This window comes from Amblyraja radiata, chromosome 26, assembly GCF_010909765.2.
Source record: "Amblyraja radiata isolate CabotCenter1 chromosome 26, sAmbRad1.1.pri, whole genome shotgun sequence".
Classification (NCBI taxonomy): Eukaryota; Metazoa; Chordata; class Chondrichthyes; order Rajiformes; family Rajidae; genus Amblyraja; species Amblyraja radiata.
In genome coordinates this window covers 12,997,225-13,023,153 of record NC_045981.1, presented here as the reverse complement: position 1 = coordinate 13,023,153, position 25,929 = coordinate 12,997,225, and the positions used below count along the sequence as shown (strand labels likewise).

The 25,929-nt window shown below is 41.6% G+C and overlaps 1 protein-coding gene across 1 annotated transcript in view; it reads left to right on the top strand.

The window, feature by feature from the left end:
• The first annotated feature begins 1,048 nt into the window (after positions 1-1,048).
• Positions 1,049-25,929, top strand: part of cyth1 (cytohesin 1) — a 178,460-nt gene continuing 153,579 nt past the window's right edge. Inside the window, exon 1 of the mRNA XM_033044279.1 lies at positions 1,049-1,163. Within this exon, the coding sequence (XP_032900170.1) occupies positions 1,145-1,163 (19 nt within the window). The 5' untranslated portion in view covers positions 1,049-1,144. The remainder of the gene's footprint in view (positions 1,164-25,929) is intronic.

Here is a 25,929-nt window from a genome sequence, read left to right as displayed (position 1 = left end):
AGATATAGATTCTCTCTCTCTCTCTCTGTCTCTCTCTCTGTCTCTCTGTCTCTCTGTCTGTCTGATGGCTGTGGGGAAGGCGCTGTTCCTGAACCTGGATGTTGCAGATTTCAGCCTCCTGTACCTTCTACCTGAGAGATGAGTGTGTGGCCAGGATGGTGTGGCCCCTTGATGATGCTGCCAGCCTTTTTGAGGCAGCGACTGTGGTAGATCCCCTTGATGGTAGGGAGATCAGAGCCGATGATGGACTAGGCAGTGTTTACAACTTTTTGCAGTCTTTTCCGCTCATGGGCGCACAAGTTGCTGAACCAAGCCACGATGCAACCGGTCAGCATGCTCTCTACTGTGCACCTGTAGAGGTTCGAGAGTCCTCCTCAACATACCGACTCTCCGTAATCTTCTCAGGAAGTAGAGGCGCTCATGTGCTCTCTTTATAATTGCATCAGTGTTCTGGGACCAGGAGAGATCTTCGGAAACCCTGACGGCTGGTGGGTCAATCCGCCAGGGTTGTAATGGGCAGGGCTGCGCTGGTGGGTTGTCGACGGGGTTGCAAGGGGCAAGATCAGGGCTGGTATGGCAAGCAGCCGAGTTACAATGGGCAAGGTCAGAGCTGGTGGAGCAAGCAGCTGGGTTGCAATGGCTAAGGGCTGGTGGGTCAAGTAGCGGGTTTGCAATGGGCAAGGGCAGGACTGGTTGGATCGAGCAGCTGGGGTTTCATTGGGCAAGGACAGAGCTGGTGGGTTAAGCAGTTGGGTTGCAATGGACAAGGCTGGTGGGTCAAGCAGCCGGGGTTGCAAATGGACATGGACGGGGCTGGTGAAGCCGCCGGGTTGGACTTGCAATGGGCAAAGACGGGGCTGGTGAAGCAGCCGGGTTGCAATGGGCAAGGCTGGTGAAGCCGCCGGAGTTGCATCGGGCACGGCTTTGCTGTGAAGGTGCAGCCGCGACCTTGTCTCACTCCGTGCCCATCCAGTCGGGTCATGTGCTCGCCAGCATTGGCCCCGCCCTCAGTGTGAGGGTAAGCGGGAGGCGGGGGGCGTGACGTCAGGGCAGGCGGCAGCGGCCGCTCGAGACGGAGCCCGGGCCGGCGCGAGCTCAGGCAGTTGGCGGGCAGCGGCGCTCGAGGAGAGCCGGAGGGGGAGCCATGGACGAGGACAGCGATGGTCAGTGCAAAAAAAAACAAAAACTCCCCCCCCCTCCCCCTAAATCAATGGCAAAAAAAAAAAACCTATCCCTAAAGCATTGCAGAGACGGGAGAAGATTGCACCACCCTTTGGCTGCAATCTCGAATGCACCTTCCTCCTCTTTCCCTTCGCTCGGGAAAAGAAAGCACCGCTGTGCAAAAAAACGAAATGTTCCAACCATACCGCTCCTTTTCATCTCTCCTCTCCTCCCTCGACCGCAAGGCGAAGTAGTTAGGGAAGGAGAAATCCTGATCTGATTCGCGCTAGTGAGGAAACTTGAACTGCAGTGTCCAGTTTCCACACCATGCTGCTTCGGTGGGCGTCAATATAACTCCCTTTAAATTAACACGTGAGACGTGAGTGGGACTTTAAAACCCGCTAAGTTTTATATGCGAAATATTCCTGCGGGTGATACAAGGGCGAGACTCTCAGCAGTAGGACAAATGCACCGATTGAAACTGCAGGAGGTTTCCAAATCCTGTTTTTGTCCATCTGCTGACTTTTCAGCAATTTCAGTTTTTATCTTTATTTTTCTCTGGAGATGACCTGCTCTTTGGATGGATTCTATATAAACTTTTGCTTTCTTTCATGTGCTATCATATGCTACTCGTGAGTTAGTGAGTTCTAACTGCAAACTATGACTTCAAATGAGTTAAATTAACAGTCCAATATAATGTACTGACTGTCAAGGAACATTCTGTGGTGATGTGAATTGGTCTTATGCGCAAAGTTCAACAAGTTTCCAATGCATCTACTAGCATGTGTTAATCCAGCACCCCAATAAAGATGTCATCAGATGTCATAACACTGTTCAATTTCAATTTGTTTGTAAACACTTCAGCTTGTTTTTGCTGCATGGACTGGTGTGTTTTATTGCAAAAATGTGTTTGCACTATATTATTTCCGTTTTATTACTGTACTGAAACTGGTATTACATTTCCCATTGTTTGATTTTGTTGAGGTGCCGAGAAGTGGTGTCGTACTGGTAAATAAGATGAAGGTGAATCTTGTGTTGGTTGTTCAACAGGCGAAGGAGGGGGAAAGTTGTAAACGCAGTTGTATTGATATAATTGGATTTTCAAAATTTTATTTTATGGCAAGTACACAAGGGTCAAGATGACATCAATGAGTGGTTCACAAAAGTAAAACTGAGGCGTGCATTTCAGATCAGGCACGTTGATGCACATTCTCTGAGCAAATTAGATGTTGATCATTGCCCTTTTTTATGCAATGTGAACGCAATATTTGGGCGACAAAAGGTTATAAAGTGCTGGAGTAACTCAGTAGGTCAGCCAGCATCTCTGGACAACATGGAAAGGTTGATTCCCTTCTTCAGAAGAAGTCTCAACCCGAAATGTCACCTTTCTATGTTCTTCAGTGATGCTGTCTGACCTGCTGAGTTACTTCAGCACTTTGTGTAATTTTGCATATTATCCAACATCTGCAGTTCTTTGTTTCTATCATTTTCTGAGTGACATCCGATGATGATACTTTATTGTGACTTGTCCCTAGGTACAGTGAAATTCTTTGTTTTTCCATATATAGTACTCAAAAGAGTAGCCACAAAGTTACAAAAAGTACTCGTCCCTTCTTCGTACCCTCACACTGGGTCCCTCTTTGTTCTCGGCGACGCAACATAACCGCCATGGCTATGACTGCGGGGCTCCGACTATCTAGGCTCCAACCTCTGCTTGACCTCCAGGGACTCTGTCCCCAACCAGACCTCCAGGACTCCTACCGCTTGGACTTCGACCTCGCAGCGCCGACTTCTCCGTTGGCCGCTGCACCCTGTGGGAGCCTTCAGCCGCCCACGGCGCCATGTGGGTGACTGTTGAGTTATGTGGGACTCTACCTGGGTAGAAGCACATTGATGAAATTATGTTCATCTGTGATAGGAGCAGAATTAGACCATTTGGCGCATCAAGTCTCCGCTCATGGCTCATCTATCTTTCCCTCTTAACCCCATTCTCCTGCCTTCTCCCCATAAACTCCTGACACCTTTACTAATCAAGAATCTATTTCTCTCTGCATTAAAAAATATCCATTGACTTGGCCTCCACAGCCTTCTGTGGCAATGAATTCCACAGATTCACCACCCTCTGACTAAAGAAATTAATCGTTGGAGAAATAAACGAGGAACCATTTATTGAAGGCTTGAATCTGGCGTAGAATTAAATAAAGTTGAGTGCATTGCAGGTCTGGGTGGGTGAGTCCCGGAACTGCGGGAGAGTCAGAGCGAGGGCCTGCTGGTGCCGTTACATCGCAGCCAGTGGAACGCCGGGCATGGAAGGAGAACTAAGTTGAGCAATGTCACAGATCAACTGTCAGTACCTGTCTGAAGGAGGGTCTCGACCCGAAACATCGCCCATTCCTTCTCTCCAGAGATGCTGCCTGTCCCGCTGAGTTACTCCAGCTTTTTGTGTCTATTTAAAGAAATTCCTCCTCATCTCCTTCCTAAAGGAACGACCTTTAATTCTGAGGCTATGACCTCTGGTCCTAGACTCTCCCACTAGTGGAAATTATGGAAGAAAATTCGATGAGGATAGCTTTGACATGGCTTCTCATCTCTATCCCCACATCATTGTGTTTTGATCAAGTTGCATCTCGGTGCAAAGAGAGTGAGATCCATCTTTGTGAATATCTGCTTGCAGGAAGAGGGATTTTGATGTTGCAACAATTCAACACATTAAGGAAACTGGCTAAGATGGGTTACAAATTTTGACACATCAACAGATTGTGTAATAAGCAGAGGTATTTCTGTGTGCTAATCTGGAAACATCGTAAAATTATTCACTTGCCCAACTCATTAAGGAAATGGCAATTAGTCACTCGTGCTTTGTACTTATACTTTAAACCGTGCTCAAATTCTTAAATTTAATTGAGCTTGGTATATTGGGGGAAGGGGAAAGAGAGAGATTCGAGTACTTCCTATGAGCCTGGTTGTGGTTTTGGCTAAATCCACAATTTTTGTGTTGTCTAATGTTCAGGGGCCATGAAGAAGGGCATTCTGACAGCCAGGGTGTTTATCAGCTTTGCTGGCCCAGGAAAGGGCAGCACAGTGGCACAGCAGTAGAGATGCTGCCACACGGTGCCAGAGACCTGACTAAGGGTGCTGTCTACGGAGTTTGTATGTTCTCCCTGTGACCGTGTGGATTATCTTTGGTTTCCTTCCACATTCCAAAGATGAGCAGGTTTGTAAGTTAATTGGCTTCTGTAAATTGTCTCCTTGTTTATAGGATGGAACGTGTATGGATGATGGCTGGTTAATTTGGATTTGGTGGGCCGAAGGACCCATTTCCAGATTATATCTCTAAACTATATACAGTAAAATCCATGCCTCCCTGGTGAATCTCCCCATGCATACTCTCCAGCCCAATCACTTACTTCCAATTGTTTGGCAACCTTCAACTATGTTTAATAAAGTCACAACATAACATCCCACTTTTATGTCCCAACCCATGAAGGCAAGCTTGTCACGTGCCTTCTTCATTATCCTATCTGTTCTTGCTGTCAGGGAACTGTGGACCTTGAACCCCAGAACTCTTCTGTTTATCAACTTTGCTTGGCACACCCTGTCATTAACAACATAAGGATATAGATCAGCCAGTAAGATGAAAAGTGAATTTGTCAGACAATGTCAATATGTGTGGGGGTAAATGTATTTAACAAGCCTATCATGTTTTTAACTTTCAATGTTATCTTAAAATGCAGTTTACAAAGTAATTAGGGGTGTCTGGGAAGGTAGACCTGAAAGTTTTTATACTCTTCTAGATAATACATGACTAGGAGCTTTTATTGCTTTAAAACATTCTGGTTATCATCTGTAAGGAAAGTTCAAAACAACCCGATTAAAATTACAGCAAGTACACAAAACAGACCTATTGAGTCTGTTGGATCTTTGCACGGATAGGCTAGTTGTATTTCCCTGCCCTCTGTCCATAGTTCTGCAAATTCTTTACTTACCTGCGTGTTCAGTTCCTGATTAGTTAGTGGAGCATGGTAGAAGGATTCGCAGGTGTAAAACTTGATAGGGACCGCGACGTGAATGCTCAAACAGCATTGCCAACCAATGTGAGAAAATCGTCCTTGACCCATTCCCAAACTCCCAACACCAACCCATTGGAGTCGGGAACAATGCAGTGATTGCTCCTCATCTGGTTCCCTTCAGACGTCGCTTCAATCTTAGAAAGGCAAACTGGGAGAATTTTGCAACTGAACTGGATGCCGCAATCATCGACCTACAAGCATTACCAGCCAACTACGATGTCTTTGTAGAAATGCTGAAAAAATCCTTTAGGAAGAACATCCCCAAAGGATGCCAAGTAAACTTCATACCTGGACTGTCAGAGCAAGCTAAGGAACTCCTTAAGGAATACACCAACTGTTTCCAGGCTAATCCCTTTGGAGATGATACTCTGATAACTGGGGAATGAATTATCGAAGCGGTGTCAACCAAGAGATGCAGGAGGTGGCAAGAACTGATCGAGCCTACAATCATGACTCGTAGCAGCAGGAAAGCCTGGAAGACGATAAGGATGTTAGGAAACGACTGCACAAAACCTCAATCCCGATATGATGTCACAGCAGACCAAGTTGCTCATCAGCTCCTTGTGAACAGTTGAAGAAACCCAGAGCTAAGGTCCCGAAGACAACAGAAAATCAACAAGGGGATACTAACCTTACCAGACCCTTCACCATGGTAGACTCCTCCTTGGCATCAAAGTAATGAAGAACTGCAAAGCAGCTGGACTTGATGACACTCTATGTGAATGTCAAACACCTAGGACCAGCCGTCAAACAGTGGCTTCTTGACCTATTCAACAGTTGTCTCAGAACTAACAAGCTACCAAAGATGTGGTGATGAGCAAAGATAATAATAATAATAATGGATGGGATTTATATAGCGCCTTTCTAGAATACTCAAGGCGCTTGTGGCTACAAAGATAGTGGCTATACTGAAGCCTGTAAAAGATCCAGCCGACCCCAAGAACTTCCGACCCATCTCCTGTTCCGTCACGCATACAAATTATTTGAGAGGCTAATCTTGAATCGCCTGGGCCCCATCACAGACCAGCAGCTTATTCCTGAACAAGCAGGCTTCAAAACCCTGCACAAGCCAGCGCCTGAATCTGACCCAATTCATTGAGGATGGCTATAAGAAAAGACTTACTACCAGTGCCACTTTTGTAGACCTGTCAGCGGCTTATGATATAGTCAACCATCGAATACTTGTGCAAAAGCTATCCAAGATCACAAAGGATGCAAATTTGACAGCTCTGATCCAAAACATTCTGGAGAATAGACGCTTCTTTGTAGACCTCTGGGGTGATTGCGAAGACAAAAGAATGGGCTTCCTCACGGCAGTGTTCTTGCCCCTCGGCTTTTCAACATTTACACCAACGACCAATCCATCCACCCAAGCACCAGAAGCTTCCTGTATGCTGGTGGCCTCTGTACCACATCTTAGTGTCAGTCCTTCGCAGAACTTGAGAACTTGAGAAGTCCCTCAATGAAGCATTAGACCGCCTTACCATCTACTATGCACCTAAATCATTTGCGGGCAAACCCAGACAAACACAAATTAGCGCCTTCCACCTCAAGAACTGTGATGCGAACCGCAAATTAACTGTTCACTGGTATATGAAGAGTCTAGCCTACTCAGCCAAACTCAAATACCTAAAAGTTACTCAGGACCGCACCCTTAGCTACAAAGACCATGTTATCAAGACAAAAGCAAAGATAGTAGCCAGAAACAACATCCTGAGAAAGCTGGCCAACTCTAAATGGGGATCAAATCCAGGAACCATCCGGAGTACTGCCCTTACACTATGCTATTCAGCAGCCGAATATACCTGCCCAATCGAAGTTGCATCAGGTGATAAACGCAGCATGCAGAACCATCTTCCAGTTGGCTGGCGGAGGAGGTGAGGCGGTGGCGAGGAGATCCCAACTGCCTCCCCCTTTGGCAGCGGCACTTGGCGGTGGACAGGGACGGCCAAGGCTACCTCTCTCCCGCACTGATCCCCATTCCCGCCTCTATTCAGTGCTCAATGACACCCCCTGTGCTCCCCTCCCCATATAACACCCGCCCCCCCCCCCCCCCCCCAATCTATTCATCCTGCGCTGATCACCCTATCCACCTCGCATTGATTCTCCTGCCACTCCCCATCCATCCTACACTGGTCCCCCAATTCATCCTGTATTGACCCCCTTCCTATTCATCCTGCACTGTTCCCCCATCCATCCTGCACTGATCCCCCCCCATTCATCCTGTACTGATCCCCCCCCCCATTCATCCTGTACTGATCCACCTCCTCCCCCCATTCATCCTGTACTGATCCTCCCCATCCATCCTGTAGTGATCTCCCCGTTCATCTTTTACTGATTTCACCCCCCTCCCATTCATCCTGTAGCGATCCCATTCATCCTGCAGTGATCCATCCATTCATCCTGTAGTGATCCCCCATTCATTCTGTAGTGATCCCCCCCCCATTCATCCTGCACAGACCATCCGATCCACACTGTACTGACCCACCCCCCCCATTCATCCTGTACTGATGCGCCCGTTCATCCTGCGCTGATCCCCCTGCCCCATCCATCCTGTACTGACCCCCCCCCCCATTCATTCTGCACTGATACTCTCCATCCATCCTGTACTGATCTTCCCCATCCATCCTGCACAGATCCCCCCCCCCCGTCCATCCCGTACTGATCCCCCCCATTCAACTACTCTGACATCCCCCGCGCTCTCACCTCACAATTATACCTACTCCAACCAACATGCACTAATTCCCCTGCCTCAATCCATCCATTCCGCAACAATTGCCTTCTCAACCCCCCCCCCCCCCCATTTATCCATCCCGCACTGATCCACATCCCCCCCCCCCCTCCCCCCCCCCCGACGCTATTGTGCTGGAAATGTCTTCAGAGCGAATATTGACTATGTTAACTTATATTAACAGAATGCAATCAACTGTGTTTTAATTCCCAATGTTATTATTTGTTTTAATCCATAAAAAGATGGATTAATTAAATTATGGACTCGTGAAACATTAAAACCGCAGTGTTCGATTGTCACTGCTACCGTTGACACGTTATTACAGAATTCATTTTAACGGCAAATCAATGCTCTTATTATGGAGTATCAGTACTGTAGTTATTTAATGAGCAACATTCACAACTATACGTTGGATTTATCCAGGTTTTACTTCTACAGTCGGTCATATACATCACAAATTTGGTCAGGAGATATTTCAGTTGAAATTTTAACGTTAATTGTGGTGGGAATGATGGAAACAGCATTTGTCAATATTTTTTTTTAAATCTGGTGCATACAAACTGGGTATCTTCATTGTTGTTCACAGCACATACATCTAATCTGGATGTCCGGTAATGTGGCGTTTTGACACCTTTAAACATATTACCAAAAGAACATTTGCTGCAGTTATGTCCTTTGACCATCTCTTGTCAGTTAGTGTAATGTACCTGTCAGATGGGTATAGTCGGTTTTAACAGCTATTATCATAAAATGCCTTTAGAAATTTCCTTGCAACCTGTATATTTTGTTGTGGATAAATTATGTGGGAAGCGAGAGTGTTTCTGTACCAATAGCAATAACGACCCATGCTTTGGCCATGTCATGATAATTTTCGGTCCTTCACAGAAAACATGCTTGCATCAATCTGTAGTGTGAATGGTTAAGCATATATGTTACCATGGTCCAGGTTTTATTGACACAGGTTGATCATATGCTGAATAATCCAACCACATTTTTGTTTGGAAGTGGAAAGAAATAATAGAAATTGCATTAATTGTAATGTGTAAAAAGAGTTGAGATACTATATTATAATTTTGCTGCATGTCATTGTGGTATATATCATGTCTTGATTGGTGACTATGTTTAGTTTGTGACTTTATTTCAAGCAGAAATAATATGTGAATGCTTCATTGAGCGTAATTCCGACTGGTAACTACGCACTTCGTCCTAGCACATTATTGCACGTGTCATGCAAGCCGTCTTAAATGACCACCTAAACTGTCATTTGGCGACCTAAAAAGCTGCCTTGGTTGCCTGGCTGGCAACAGGGAAAAAAGTTCTGCAAACCAGAAGATCTAAAAGTCTTCAACCCATGTGCCAGACCCTGCGTTATGCAGTGGCTTGGAAAAACGTAGTGACACGACAAGAAGAAATTCCTGATTAAATTGACCTCCACTATTAGACCTAGCAATGCTTCCAGCTTTAGGAACAGTTACCTACTCCACCGATACTCTTCATGATTTTTAAATAGCTCTATCTGATCTTCACATTGCCTTCTCTGTTCCAAGGAAAACAACTCCAGCTGAATCTTATAAATAATCAAATAAGCATTTTGGTATGTCTCTTCTGCATTCTTTTCAAAGCCTTCACACTTTTCCCAGTGTGGGGCCCAGAATATTACTTCAATCGTGGCCAAACCACAAAGGTTTGACATGATTTTGTTGCTTTGTATTATATGTTTTTACATACTTGGCTAATAAATTAATTACAATACAATTACAATACAATTTAACCACCACAACATGTTCTGATAATTTCCATGAGCTATTCATGTACACCCTTTGGCATTCTAGCATTTTTAGAATTGTGTCAGTTTATATTCCCTCCTATTCTTCCTACAAAATGTAAAACTTTGTATTTCTCAATATTAAATGTTGCTAGTTACCATTTCATCAATCTGGCCTTGTCTGGCTTGTAGATCACTGCACCTTCAAAGATGTCTGCAGATTTGCAGCATGTGCCCTGTGCATCCAGTTTCAAATAGATTGAGTAGAGCAGTGCCTACACCTGAGAAACTCCTTTCCACACACCCGTCCTGTCCATAAAACATCTCGCTGCTGCTTTGATTTCTGTTGACCAATTTTCTATCCATATTGCTATAGTCCATTTTACTTAGTGACTTTCAAACTTAATGACATTGATTATGTGACACCTCTTTGGAGGTACACATATAGCCCTTATTATAACTTAATCAGAAAACTCTAATATTATTTGGACATGATTTTCTTTAAATCCATGCTGTATTTCTCTAATCAATGCATATTTGTCTAGGCAATTACCAATTTTGTTCTTGACTATCATTTTCAGAACTCTACCACTAAGATGAACCTACCTGTTCTGTTCTGTCTGCTTGGATAAGATAACAGGGAAAAATCGAATAACGATATAACAGTTGCAAGTTTCTACTTCTCTGACACCTTTTTCAGGAGTAAACTGGAATTATAATCTATCACAAGGGCCAGCAGATCATCCATTTTATGCAGCGACCTTCCATGTGCCTCCTTTTCTATTCCAGCAGTCTTGCCTTCCTTGGTGAAGACTGATGTAGCAAACTCGTATTGTATTTCAGCTATGTCTGCATGAATAGATTTTCCTCTATGATCTCTGATTGGCCTCTTCTCTTAAAAACCTTTACCCATTCATATTACTCGAAAATATTTTTGATTCCCTTTTCATGTTTTGCCAGTCATTTCAAATGCTCCCTTTCAAGTGCTCATTTTGTTTTACCTCCCCTCTGAACATTCAATAATCAGCTTGATTCTCACTTGTGTTAGCATTTATTTTTCATCTGCTCTTTTTCTATGTTTTACTCTTTTCGGACATTCAAGAAACTGACTTTATTACATATTATCCAGGATTGGAAATAAAAAATGGTTAAATATATTTGTACGAAGCAGAGGGTGTATGCAATTAAAACTGAATTGCCAGTATAGTAATTATTACAAATGTGTTTGGTATCAGTGACCTTATGTTGTGTTTTAGTTTTAAATCATTAGCTGAAATTAGTGTAATACTAGACCTAGTTCTGTGATCATGAAGGGTTTGACTCATGGTGAATTCAGCCCAAACCAGTTAACAAAGTCAGCAGTATGAGCAGACTATGAATTATGATTATTTTGTGCAGCTCCAGCGATTAATTTCAAGGTGATAGAGCAACTAAACACGAATTCACCCGTCGCTACATAGATTATACTATTTAACATTGTTATTTTAAAATCTTGTGTTCCAAAGGACTAACCAATGCCAACTCAAACCTAGTATCATTTTATCATCCAACCCTTCGCTGAAATTGTGCCATTATTTAATCTTTAAATTAGTAATATTTTTGAGATCTTTCAGTGTAATCTTTAAAAAAATTGGTCATGCGAGTAATTAATTTTATCGGAATTTTGAGAGAGGGGAATTATTTTCTCTGGTGCAGTCTTTTCAATATGACCCTAATTTCAGACCCATCTGTTTTAGATGTTAATTTTTTCAGTCATTTCCACTGCAACAATTAATTTGGGCAAAAATAAGTTTCCAGGATGCATTCCCTGTGTAAGGCTAAAATACTTTAACTTTGCAAAATGAGATTGTATGTGTCAAAGACCCATTTGTCCACAGAATATGTAAAAAATACATCATAGTATTTTTGTCCACAGTCAGGTGTGTGTTCCCTTGCGTTTTGGCCCATTTTTATCCTCTATCCACCTTATTTTTCTCTTGTAAACAAAAGTCTGATCATTACCATATTTTTTTTGTGGGAGTGTGCAAATTGGCTGAGATATTTCCTGCATTACACAACAAAGATCTTGTTGTCAAATGCTTTGGAAGTCTTGATGTGTTTATTTATTTTTAACCTAATACCACTATTTTAGGTTTCTCCGCAAGGGGTATAAAATGAACACAAGACCATTGTGTTGTGACTTTTATCTATGTGTGAGGTTTCTGCAAATGTTTGTACATTTGTGCTAACCCCTTTTAACACAAAATGACAGTTGTCCAAATAATAGTTCTAAAATAACAAGCCATGACTTGTGAGCTCATTAACTTAGGATCTCTGAGATTCAGTGATTCCCATTCACCATCCATGATGTTCAATGTAAACGTTTTGCAGAATGTACGAAATCTTATTAACGCACATGTTAAAATTGGAATGACCAAATGACGGTGATCAATACTACAATATCATTTAATTGCAAAGCAAATTAATCTGATATTTGAAAAGATGCCTCTCCACTAGCAAGCAATGACGTGCACTGTAAGGTTTCTTGACTATTGTATCTCATGATTGGATAATGCAGATTATAAACATTTTTTTTGTCTCTGTTCTTAAACGATTTAAAGATTTTTTTTATTAATACACTCATTTGCAGGTGCAGTAATCTGTTCTTCCTTACATGCAAATTAACTTTATCCCCTATCTAGACTTGGGGTCATTTACAGTATGTCTCAGGTATGTGGGAGGAAACTGGGACCATCCAAACAGAGTCAGAGGTCAAAACTCACAGACTACACTGGAGGTAGGAATTTAACCTCAGTCACGGGAGTCATGAGGCAGCAGCTCTACCTATAGTGCCACACTATGTTGCCGTGTTTATAGTGCCACACTATGTTGCCACACTATGTTGCCATGTTTATAGTGTGAGATGTTTGTACTGGTAGCAGTAAAACTATTGCAATTTGCATATTGTGCATGGCAGTGAAGCTGCACAATTGCTGAAATATAAATCATTAAGTTCCTACCATGTTATCATGGCCAGAGGAATTGCAGGGGGGAATTTAATCTGGGCAAATGTGAGGTGTTGCATTTGGGATGGTTAAATGCAAAGGGAAAATATACATTAAATATCAGGACTCTGGCAAATTAATGTATAGAGGTGACTTGGGGAACAAATCCATAGCTCCCTGAAAGTGGCAATGTAAATAGATGGGAAGATAATGCACGGCATCTTTACTCTAATTGGTTGGGATGTTTAAGAAGCATTTAGATTGGTGCATGAACAAGCACCAGATGGAGGGATACAGCCCAGATGCAGACAGATGTGCCATTTAGATTGACATAATGGTCAGCTCAGACTGGGATGAAGGTCCAGCATTGTTCTAAGTTCTAAGTGTAACAATGTCATAACCATCTTGGCATATTATTAAAGTATAACAGTTTGTAATGTGGTTGTGGACACCAAAGGTTCCTTGGTGCAGTGGCTTGCACCGAGATAGACCTTTTGAACTGCAAAATTGAAGGCGGTAGCTCTGAATTAGATTGCAATGATCGGGTACAACAGTATATCTCAGAATACCTCCCATGTGAAACCATCTTTTTTTAAGGTATATTGCACAATTACATTTTCTATAAAGTATTTTACATTTTGCTCCCAAGAAGTTTTTTGTAGCTATTGTGGTATTCACAAATTTACATGCAAATGATGTTCTTCAGATGTTATCTACAGGAGATACAATTGCTTAATTCACAGTGGTTTCAAACATTTACAAGTAATCACCTTTTACACATTCAGTGCAAATGAAGATTTGATATTTTAAAACATAAAATTTGGGTTATGAGTTCTATGGTATTTTAACAATTTTGCTTGGGCACGTTGTCTGCAGGTATTGGCACGCAGGTATGAACCTGTTGAGCATGTGGTGCATTCGGTGCAGGTTTTGTACTTTCAGGAAGGATGAGGGAATTGTGGGTTTTTTAAAGCTACAAGTTCAGCACATTAAAGGAAAAAGGTACATGTACAATGCAAATTTTATCCTCTGTGGTAAAAAAAAAGGCAGCCAATTCAGTGCTCTAGATGGTTCCAATTTGCAAATGGGAAATAATGCCTGAATTTTGGTTGGAATGAATGGTTTTGGATATACTTCGTAAATTGCTTGTTTGAAGATGGGACTGCTATCACCCGTTGGTTATTTTCTTTGTAACTTGTTCCTGATCATGGAGCCCTGTCTCTGGGCAATCGCCTGATAAGCACAGTACGGAAAGCACAACCTCCACATTGCAAAAAGTGGTCTCTTGCTACACAAGTGCTCATGCAGAGCAAAGATTAGAGTAAAGATCTCTAATGATTTGTGCTGTGATGTCTGTGTCTTACTCATTAGTGTCATGCCCAAAAGCAAGATAACATATTTAGGGTACACAAAATTGCTGGGGAAACTCAGCGGGTGCAGCAGCATCTATGGAGCGAAGGAAATAGGCGACGTTTCGGGCCGAAACCCTTCTTCAGACTGATGGGGGGTGGGGGAAAGAAAGAAGGAAAAGGGGAGGAGGAGGAGGAGCCCGAGGGCGGGCGGATGGGAGGGTGGGAGGAGACAGCTAGAGGGTTAAGGAAGGGGAGGAGACAGCAAGGGCTAGCCAAATTGGGAGAATTCTATGTTAATGCCATAAGGACGCAAGGTCCCCAGACGGAATATGAGGTGCTGTTCCTCCAATTTCCGCTGTTGCTCACTCTGGCAATGGAGGAGACCCAGGACAGAGAGGTCGGATTGGGAATGGGAGGGGGAGTTGAAGTGCTGAGCCACCGGGAGGTCAGGTAGGTTATTGCGGACTGAGCGGAGGTGTTCGGCGAAACGATCGCCCAACCTACGCTTGGTCTCACCGATGTAAATCAGCTGACATCTAGAGCAGCGGATGCAGTAGATGAGGTTGGAGGAGATACAGGTGAACCTTTGTCGCACCTGGAACGACTGCTTGGGACCTTGGATGGAGTCGAGGGGGGAGGTGAAGGGACAGGTGTTGCATTTCTTGCAGTTGCAACGGAAAGTGCCCGGGGAGGGGGTGGTGCGGGAGGGATATTTAGGAACAGGCTGAAAAAAAGAATGACAGGTGACAGCGGTACCATCTTCATACAATCAATTCACAAAGTTGTCATTCAAACCAAATGCAGGAATCATTTCACTTTTATACAATGGAATAATTAGAGCACAGAATTTAGTACAAAAAAACTTTTTTTTCCAACTCTCCCCACAGGTCACTAAAATCAAGGCAAATAAATAGTGATTGATGACACAAGGAACTGCAGATGCCGTTTTTCAAAAATAAAGGCATAGTGCTGGAGTTACTCAGCGGGTCAGGCAGCATCTCTCAAGAATATGGATGGGTGATGTTTCAGGTCCCAACCTGAAAAGTTACCTACCTATGTTCTCCAGAGCTGTCTGACCCACTGAATTACTTCAGCACTGTTACATGATGAAAGTCATGTTCATGATGTCTCTTCATGGATTAAATCCTCATTGCTATTCAACAGCTCTTCAGCCAATGAGAAGAGGCATTAAGGAGGATTCTTGCATTGACTTGGCATTCCCACTGCAGTTACTGCACTTGCACTTCCCTCCTTTCTCATGAGAGATAAATTTGTAAAATCTAGGTCCCTGGAGATTTATTTAATCCTATTCCCAGATAAAGTTGAGACTGCAGCATCACCATGCTGCAGCTCAAGAGGATAGCTCTCAACTACCACCTCAAGTGAGTTTCAGGATGGATGATAAATGACAGCAGTATTTGTGTCCAGTAAATAAACAATATTAAGAAACAATCAGTCTTAATCACTGATATCAGCCCTAATTAATTAGACTGAAATGTTATATTTCATTCGCTCTGTCCCACGGTAGGAGTTCATTCCAAGAGTTCTCCCGAGTTTGTTCTGATTCGAACTCTTAGATTTACGGTAATGGCCACTCGTCGGTACTCGGGGCTCTCGTGGACTTTTTTTTTAAAGTTGACAAATCTTCACGAGTCTTCCCATGCTTAACTGCCGTTAGCAAGTCTTCCCGAGTACCTGCCGTTAGCGGTACGAGCCGTTAATAGACGTCCCCGAGCTCCGACGTACCCGCTACGTTCATTCTCCATGCTTACCACGAGTTTGATTTTTTTTAAACTCGGGAGAGCTCTTGGAATGAACTCATACCGTGGGACAGGGCTATTAACTCTGCATTGCATTAATTGCGATTTAAATGGAGAAAGAAGCTTGTAAAATCATTTAGTTCATTTTTGATAAGGTTAATACTTCCCATGAGTGTGTTTCTGGACCTAGGTAGGGAAATAAGTTGTTGACTTAACATTTTATTTTTTCAAATGCTCGACTAATAATGAATTATTAATAATTTAAAATATTATTAAAATAACATTTCAGAATTAGCTGTTCAGCTAAGTATCTTGCTATCAGATTATCAGGGGACTGAGATATTTTTGCATATTTATGTTTAATCATTGCCCTCATGGTAAGTAATTTAGTATAGTTCAGGGCATTATGTGTAATTTGCCATAGGATTAAATAGACTTTTTTATCCTAGATTTTCTTTCTATGGAATTCAAATATGGTATTTAAATTTATGATGTGATTAAAAGGCAATGATTCTTACTCTGACCTGTTGTTTTGCAATATGGGTTTTCTTTAATTTTTCCCTTGTTCCTCTTATATTCTACACTATTAGCCACGTGAAGTGGTTACAACTCTTGGCTTGTTGTAAGGCCAGTATGTAACAGGTCAGCAGGATAATTGTAAGGAGGGGATGGACGCACAAAGCTTACCGTTCACTCCACAGCCAGTATAGGTACCTGCCAAGAGCCAGATGTAATCGAAGCTTGAATAGCCACAAATGTACTGCGCCTATAAGCTGGAAGGAATATTAAAGCTGAGAAAATATTTTGGTGTTCTTTGATCAATCATCCCTTCTTCTATAAAGTTGAAGGAGGTCTCAATGTATTTTGCATTGCAGGCTTTTGGCAGCATTTTTATTGTGTACGTGGGGGAAAGACTGCTTCTATTATCATAGTTAACCAAAGGTGGTAGATATTAATTTCCTGAAGAGCATTGGAATAATGATGAATTAGAGTGACCAGTTAGAATTTAGAGTGATACAGTGTGGAAACAGACCCTTCGGCCCAACTTGCTCACACCGGCCAACATGTCCCAGCTACAGTAGTCCCACCTGCCCACATTTGGTCCATATTCATCCAAACCTGTCCTATCCATGTACCTGTGTAGGAAGGAACAGCAGTCTGAAGAAGGGACTTGACCCAAAACATCACCATATTCCTTCTCTCCAGATATGCTGCCTGTCCCGCTGAGTTACTCCAGCTTTTTGTGTCAATCCATATACCTGTCTAACTGTTTCTTAAATGTTGGGATAATTCCTGCCTCAACTACCTCCTCTGGCAGATTTTCCACTACCCTTTGTGAGAAAAAGTTATCCCTCAGATTCCTATCAAATCTTTTCCCCTTCACCTTAAACCTATGTCTTCTGGACCTCGATTCGCCTGCTCTGGGTAAGAGGCTCTGTGCACCTATCCGATCAATTCTTATGATTTTATACACCTCCATAAGATCACTTCTCATCCTCCTGCGCTCCAAGGAATATAGTCCCATCCTACTCAACCTCTCCCTCTAGCTCAGACCCTCAAGTCCTGGCAAGATCCTCGTTAATTGTCTCTGTACCCTTTCCAGCTTGACGACATATTTCCTATAACATGGTGCCCAGAACTGAACACAATACTCTAAATGTGGCCTCACCAATGTCTTATTACAACTACAACATGACCTCCCAACTCCATTGCCAGAGTGAGCAACAGCGGAAATTGGAGGAACAGCACCTCATATTCCGTCTGGGGTCCTTGCGCCCTTATGGCATCAACATTGAATTCCCCCAATTTGGCTAGCCTGTGCTGTCCCCTCCCCTTCCTTCACCCTCTAGCTGTCTCCTCCCATCCGCCCGCCCTCGGGCTCCTCCTCCTCCTCCCTTTTTCCTTCTTTCTTTCCCCACCCCCCATCAGTCTGAAGAAGGGTTTCGGCCCGAAACGTCGCCTATTTCCTTCGCTCCATAGATGCTGCTGCACCCGCTGAGTTCCTCCAGCAATTTTGTGTACCTCTTATATACTCAATACTCTGCTTGACGAAGGCCAATGTGCCAAAAGCCTTTTTGACCAGCCTATCTACCTGCGACTCCACCTTCAAGGAACCATGCACCTGCACTCCTAGATCCCTCTGCTCCACAACGCTCCCCAGAGCCAGCCCTACCATTCATTATGTAGGTCCTGCTCATGTTAGACTTCCCAAAATGCAACACCTCACATTTCTCTGTATTAAATTCCATCAACAATTCCTTAGCACACCTGACCAATCGATCAAGATCCTGCTGCAATTTTTCACAACCATCTTTACTATCTGCAAAACCACCCATTTTTGTATCATTTCCATACTTTCTAATGTTGCCATGTATATTCTCCTCCAAATCATTGATATAGATGACAAACAGTAACGGGCCCAGCACCGAGCCCTGAGGCTCACCACTGGTCACAGGCCTCCAATTCGAGAAGTATAATAAAGGATCCCCACCATATGGACTGTGGGGTCTTCTCGCTGCTACTGTCGGGCAGGAGGTACAGAAACATAAAGTCCAACAGGACCAGGTTTAGGACCAACTACTTTCCAACAGCTGTCAAGTTCTTGAACCAATCTGCACAACCCTCATGCTACCTTGACAACAGAATACTGCAACCCACCTCTTGCACTATTAAGGACTTAATAGTGCAAGTCTCGTTTATTGTAGACTTTTAAAATTTGATGAGTAATTTATGTACAGTTTATATATAATCTGTTTTTCGTGTTTGGGTCCGGGTGTCTGTGGTGCTGCTACATTGCACCTGTACCTCACTGTATTTTTGCATATGACAATAAACTCTACTGATAACTTCTACTTGATAAATTCTACAAGTGTATTTGGGTATTCATAGAAATAACATCTGAAAAATCTGCCAGTCTCAAGGGTACTCTGGTCATCTAGTACCCTAGGGACTGGCAGATTCTTCAAATGTTATTTCTATGAATACCCAAATACACTTGTATCGCATTTTATTTTGCATGCCACATAGAAGTATAATAAACTTGCCAAAGAACCCAATGAGATTAACAGGAATGGGAAATATACAAGTTCTCCAGACTCACGCTCTGGCTGCCATCCTGCACAGGTTGCTGACTGCAGGTGTTTGGATTCGATTCCTGACTTTGGCTCCATAACAGGCCCACAATCAGGACCCTGGCCCTAACCGCTCTCCAAACCCCTGATGCAAGCCACAAAACGCTTGCCTCAACACCTGCACTCCGGACCTCCATATTCTGGATTCATGAGTGAGTCACATGCTGGACCATTAGGATTTCCAAACTACTGGATGTTAAGTTATCAGTTTAACTGTAAGCTATTTTGGAAGTTACTCCACTTGCGATAATAAAGCATGGTGTATTTCTGGTAGTTATGACGCATTGCAAACTAAAATGAAACCTTTATTTGAATTGGATAAATTACTGACTATACTTTTGTCTTTGGTTAAACAAGAATTTGGATATTCCTACTGCAGAATTGATGTAAGTAGTGAAGTATCATGGTTATAATGCATTTATTGATTGAAAAATACAGTGAAATAAAAAAATCTTGTGACAATTGATTAAATGCAAGCTTACAATTTTTAAAAATACCACAATACTCTTATCATTTCCAATCATAAAAATGATTGAAATGTTTAAAATGGATATTTTAAACAATGAATTTGTATACTGGGTTAATGTTCATGTATCACTGATATTAAAATAATACCTACAAGTAAAAAATGTAAACACTTCTCAGCAGCTCAACAATACACTCACAGGGGCTCAGCTCTGTTTGCCTCTTTGTTGGCTTTGTGGAGCATTCTTTGTTCCAAACCTATTGTGGCACCACTCCCCAATCTTTCAATGCTATATTGATGAATGCATTGGTGCTGCCTCTTGCACCCATGCAGAACTTGGCAACTTTGTCACTAACTTCCACTTTCCCCCAAAATTCACTTGGATTATTTCTGATACCTCTCTTCCCTTTGATCTATGCCCATCTCAGCAGACAAACTGACCACTGGCATCTACTACAAACCTACTGTATCCCACACCTTCCCCTCTCTGTTTCCCTGTCTGCGCCACAACTGTTTTCAAGATGAGCACTTCCACACCAGTATATTGGGCATGTCCTCCTCCTTCAGGAAATGCAGCTCCCTTCCGTCCACTGTAATTGATGGTATCCTCACCCTTTTCTTCTCTGTGCCTCTCACGTCTAACCTCATCCCACCTCTCCCTGAATCCCCCAGATTCATGCTTCTCTCCTTGCAAGAATCCGGAAATTTGTGGCACTCAACTAGAGAAGTGGCAGTTGTGCCTCATGGATTTACCAACATTTGTTGGCAAAATCCAACCAATCGGACTTTTCCCCACAATGTGCAATGTGAACTTTGTAGCTAGACTGCATTACAAATTGGTTCCACATTAGAGCTCCAAAGCCTAGGTTTGGAAATAGTTTTTCAGGGAATCATACCACATCTAATTGTTGAAATACAGCTGAATTATGAAGTTTACTTTTGATAATTTATTTGTATTATCTGTTTACATCAAATATTCAACAACAATCATGCAATTTTGTACCTGATATGTTGGCCTGTACTGTTTGCCCCCAGACGCAGTTCTTCAGGCATTCTCTTTTTGTTCCTTTTTTGTACCTCTTGGATATAATTTTTCTTTCATCCATCTGCAGTGCGAGACTAAACTGGGCAGTGCCCACAAAAAGCTCGTACAGGCGTTAAAGCATCAATAGACTATGTATGAGAAAGTTATTTTTAAATCTATGCCCAATTATGTCACAACACAGTCGGTGCATCTCTGCTCAAGGGTATTACCCTATAATATATTTGTTAAAATACCATCGATTACTAATGAAAATGAGACTACAAATCTTCAAGTAATCTTCAAATAAAAACAATGTTTCTTTACTTGACTTCACAATGTAGCACCTATCATCCGATGCCAATTGATCCTACTGTAAGCAATGCTATTGAAAAGCTTTGTGTTTACTGTTGTGAGTTTCCAGAAGAACCCAGATATGTCTACGATTATCCAAATAAAGTTCAAATGCTTTTCTGAAAATTGGCTCTGTGGTATAATTGAACATGCAGTCAGTTATTTTGCTATTGAGTCATTAATTAGGATACCATTTTGCAATGAAAGAGATAATAGCTGTGTTTAAAAGTCAATGGGTATTTACTGAAAATAAATGAGAATTTGGAGAGAAAAAAATGGTTGAGCATTAATTCTTCCCTGTTTCATAAATTAAATCCATATAAGTTGTTAACCGGGTTATCTGGGTATAGTGATCAACTGCATGCTCAAATTGCCATTTTCAGTGCATTGGGCAATTATGTTGACTTATCCCTCGTTTAGGATATTATGGATTCAAACACTTTTGCTGTACTTACGTACTTAATCTAAGATATTTCTGTTTGTTGTTGAGGAAATGCTGCTTTGTCAGTGGGCCAACTCCAAGATGAAAAGTTAAACAGAGAGTCCTTTCATCCATTTTGTAAATTAGGTGACTCCACCAACTTATGGAGGAAGTTTTTCCAGTGTGATGACCAAAATGCACCCAACTAACTGCTCCAAAAATGTCCCGTTGATTGGCTTTTGACTCTGTTACTATTTTGGAAGCTTGTTACCCATAAAATGAATGCCCTTGATTCCGTTAAAGCAGTTTTAGAAATGCAGCAATGAAATAGGCTCTTCGGCCCACCGAGTCCGTGCTGACCAGTGATCACCCATACACTAGTTCTATCCTACACATTAGGGTCAATTTACAGAGTCCAATTAACCTACATACCTGCACATCTTTGGGATTTTGGGGGAAACAGGAGGAAACCCACGCGGTCAGAGGGAGAACATACCAACTCCACACAGACGGTGCACGAGGTCAGGATTGTGCCCAGGTCTCTGGCGCTGTGAGGCAGCAGCTCTACCGCTGTGCTGCTTGTGTTGCTGCCCTTGAAATTATTGTGTATGAATTTCTGAAACAATCATTCTAGTTTTAAACCATTATTTTGGCATCTGTTTCAACTACATCAATTACATTGTATAGTTGCACAATTGTATTCCTTACCAGGAAACCCTACTAAGTATTTCATAAACATCTATTGATCTCATTTGCCATTTAAGCATGGATTGCACATTTATTTTCCAGGTGAGGTGATAATAGTGAGAACAGCTGTAACTGTAAAATCAACCAACTAGCACCATAGAGTTCTACTGTTGGGGTAACATTGCCTGAGCATTACAAGTGCTAAGTAAACTCGGCAGTAGCCTTCCCTGCCCTTACCTCATCAGAAATCTGCATGCCACAGGAGCTTCAGTCTTTAGATTGGGCAGATTCTTGCTCAATGTTGGCAAAATGTGTTGCTTTGCAAAATATATCTGAAATTAATAATCATAACACTTTCATCGAAATAGGAAAAACTAAAATGTAGAAATGTGCCTGTTATACTTATCAGTGAAAAGCGATTCCTGAAAACTTAGCATCAGGGGACACTTTGTGTTCGAAAATCACTGGGACAAGCATTTTCATTCTGGCAATTTACTAATTAGATTCTATTGAATGCCTCTAATTTATACAATTTAATTTCACCTTTAATTTTTTTAATTATATTTATTGAATTAATTGAAAAGTGCTTTAAATTTCATGTTATTTTTTTAAATTGTAAGTAATGCAAGTTATGCCTCCTATTGCACCTTATCATTTAAGTATTCTCAGGCTTGCTTTTGCTCAAGGCCTTATGTGTCTGAACAAATTTTGGGAAGAACAAGTTTAAAATTGAATCTTTTAAAATGTTGGCAGCGGTGATTGCAATTCTATCCATGCAGCAGGCGCATTCAGTTGGGTGTGTACCAGTGAAAGCTGCTAAACTTTATAAATCCGATGCTGACTCATTGTGTTGGGTGTTGCTGTGCAGTCTCGTGAAATGAAGGATTGACAAGTATTTATATAGTGTTCCCGAGGATATCCAAAACAACTTTGCAGCAATAAAATACTTCATAAATGCAGTCATTGTATGGAGTACAAGAACCATAACTAGCTCCCACAAGCAACAGTGATGGAACAACCAGATGATCTGTTCCCGTGAAGTTGCTTGAGGAATAAATATTGGCCAGGGGATAAATATTATCAAGGAGAATGTCACGGTCTTCTGAGTAGTGCAATGTAATCAACTATTACACCTTAGATGGTAGCTTTAATATCTCATTTAAAAGGTGAGATATCCAACAAGTCAGTATCCTATTTTTACTGCTCTGTCTGTTTAGATTTCACTGTACATTCCAGATTGAGGCATGAATCCATCTAACGTGAGAACACTGCTGCTTCCTTCTGAAAAATTATTACAATGTTATCTTAATTCCTTTTAAGATTCTCATTTTGTAACTTAAATTCCTCCAAGTCTCTTTCCCTGCATTGTCTAAGGAGAAACTAGACCCCTAGTATTGTTACAGCAGAGGTTTATTAGTTTTGGAAAAGAACAGGCTGATTTAGGCCCAAATGGTTTTAAAGTAACTTGATCTACCGTGGTGAGATGTTTGTGCAGATGTTTGAATGTAGATCATCAGATAAAGTTATTCAACCTGCTTCCTTTCCAAAATACTATGAAATGTGTCTCTGATGAGCTATTATTCAAGTAAAAGTGCTTTTATTGGAGTTATCTGTTGGAAGGAATAGGGTCCACATTTGCTGTTCAGCTTCCTTAAGCTGCTTATGCCTCTAGCATTATTGTTCACCAGGCTCAACTGTTTATGAATGCCACTAATCAAATAGCTTGTTTATTTTTTTTTAATTGGTTGTCAGAATATTTGAACTTGCTGTGCACGACATGGGATTTGGTGGGTAGAGGTTTATTTAGTTAAGGCCAAATTCAATAAGAACGCAACTGTTCATAAAGATTTGTTGATTTTAGTGCCGTGTGGATCATGGTTTATGTAGCTCCATAGTTGGGGATGGAAACTTATGAGGGAGTTATTTTTCCATTTATTCTGCTAATGCTGATGGCTGGTTATCCCCACCCACTTGATTTTTATTTTTAAGTGACATAGTGTGATGTGGAAGTTGATTCTGTAAAACCATTCTGTACAAAGTGACTGGTAGATTTAGCTTCGCACATTGTTGTCCGTAGTTACTGTGGCACCCATACCAGTCAAATGATTATGAAGCATAAATATAAGTACAAATAAATTGTGACTGCCAGTTGGAGAATCGGGATTGAATTAAATTGCACCAACTGTACAATTTTCACCATTCTTTTTGTGCTTCAGAAAACATGTTTTTAAGATCTTCATCCTCAAAGTCCTCCAATATCTACATGTTTTCTCAGTACTCAGTCTTTACTGATACAAATACCCATGTGTATCTTCCTCATTGACACTAATTATCTCGTGTTCACTGTTACCTTTGCTCCGATTCATCCCTTCTCATGAGAATTTGTCTTCTCCGCCAGGCTTTAAAAAAAATTGTTTATACCTTCCAAAGGCCATATGACTGCTTTAAGTCCACTTGCTTTTGCTTTTCTGAACACCTAGTTATAAATTGCCACCAAAATAGTTCAGCAGAAGTGCTGTGCATGTGAGGAGTGCCATCCTTTATCCTTGTTACTTGGTTTATAACTTTTGCTGAATGGTATATCTCCACCCTTCATGTTTGAAGACAATCTAATTATTGTTCTTCCATTTTGTGATTATGTAACATTGCCACATGGTGCTACTTTGAAACTGTTGTAATATCACCTTACTGGCTGTAATCAATTCTTTATTTTTAAATGTCAGGAGATGAAAAATGAAACAAAAGCATTTAGTTGACTTTGAAAAAGATAATAATTAGTTAACTATCTGATGCACTTAAAATAATTCTTGAATTCTGTTATAAGGTACCAATTTTATTTGAGTCAGAGCCATTGAAAGCTCAAGTAAGTTTGCCACCTTTGAACCTCAAACTATTTTCACTGATTTCAGAAAATGTGTATTCTGGCAATTGTGTGATTCAGAAATAACACCCAGTCATTATTCCCCTTAATTTTTTTTGTACTTCCAGGCAGGTATGATAAAATTTACATAATTACTATAAAAATGGAAATCTTACTCATGTCATAGGATGGCGAGTGCAGTTCAGGCGTGCTTCCGAATGCAAAGCTGCACGACATTGTTGTGGCAGGGCTGAGGAAATTCACCAACTTTTCCTGAATTGAACATGTTTGATTCACACAACCGATGATTAAACTGGGAAGTGAATTACTCCCTGTCCTTCACATTGACTACCACCAAGTTCGGTGACCTTTCATAAAAAGTAAGAGTTTGAATGGTAAGGTTGTCATACCTCGTGAACTGAATTAAGTATTTTAAATTCATTTCCTATACTGCAATGCAAAAGATTTAAGAAGGCATATAAATGTGCATTAGTAATTGTTCTTTGTCATTCTGCATGGAGAGTGGAGGACTGTTCAGAGAATTGAAGCGATTATCTTTTGAATTTTGTTTGATTGAGATCATGCAATGCTTCTGTTATAGTCCCTGCTAATCCCTTTGATGATTCCCCATTATAGATATAATAACCTTTCCTAAGTGATATCACGCATAATCTCTTTTCAATGGGTACGTCCTTAGTCTAGAATATTGAAGCTTTACATTCTCTAAGTGACCGCGTGGGTTTCCTCCGGGTACTCTGGTTTCCTCCCACACTCCAAAGACATACAGGTTTGTAGATCTCGACCCAAAACGTCACCCAGAGATGCTGCCTGTCCCGCTGAGTTACTCCAGCTTTTTGTGTCATCTCAGATTTGTAGGTTAATTGGCTTTAGTAAAAATTGTAAATTGTCACTAGAGTGTAGGATAGTGTTAGTGTGAGGCAGTGATCGCTGGTCGGCTCGGACGTGATGGGCCAAAAGACCTGTTTCTACACTGTATCTCTAAAGTCTTTGTCTTGCCAACATTAAGAGTAGGATTGTTGTTCTGGCACCCTACAACCAGATTATATATCTCCTTCCTGAACTCTGACTCATCGCTACCTGTTAGCTGTACAACAATGGAGGTATTGTCAGAGAATTTAAAGATGGTGTTGGAGCAGTGTCTAGCT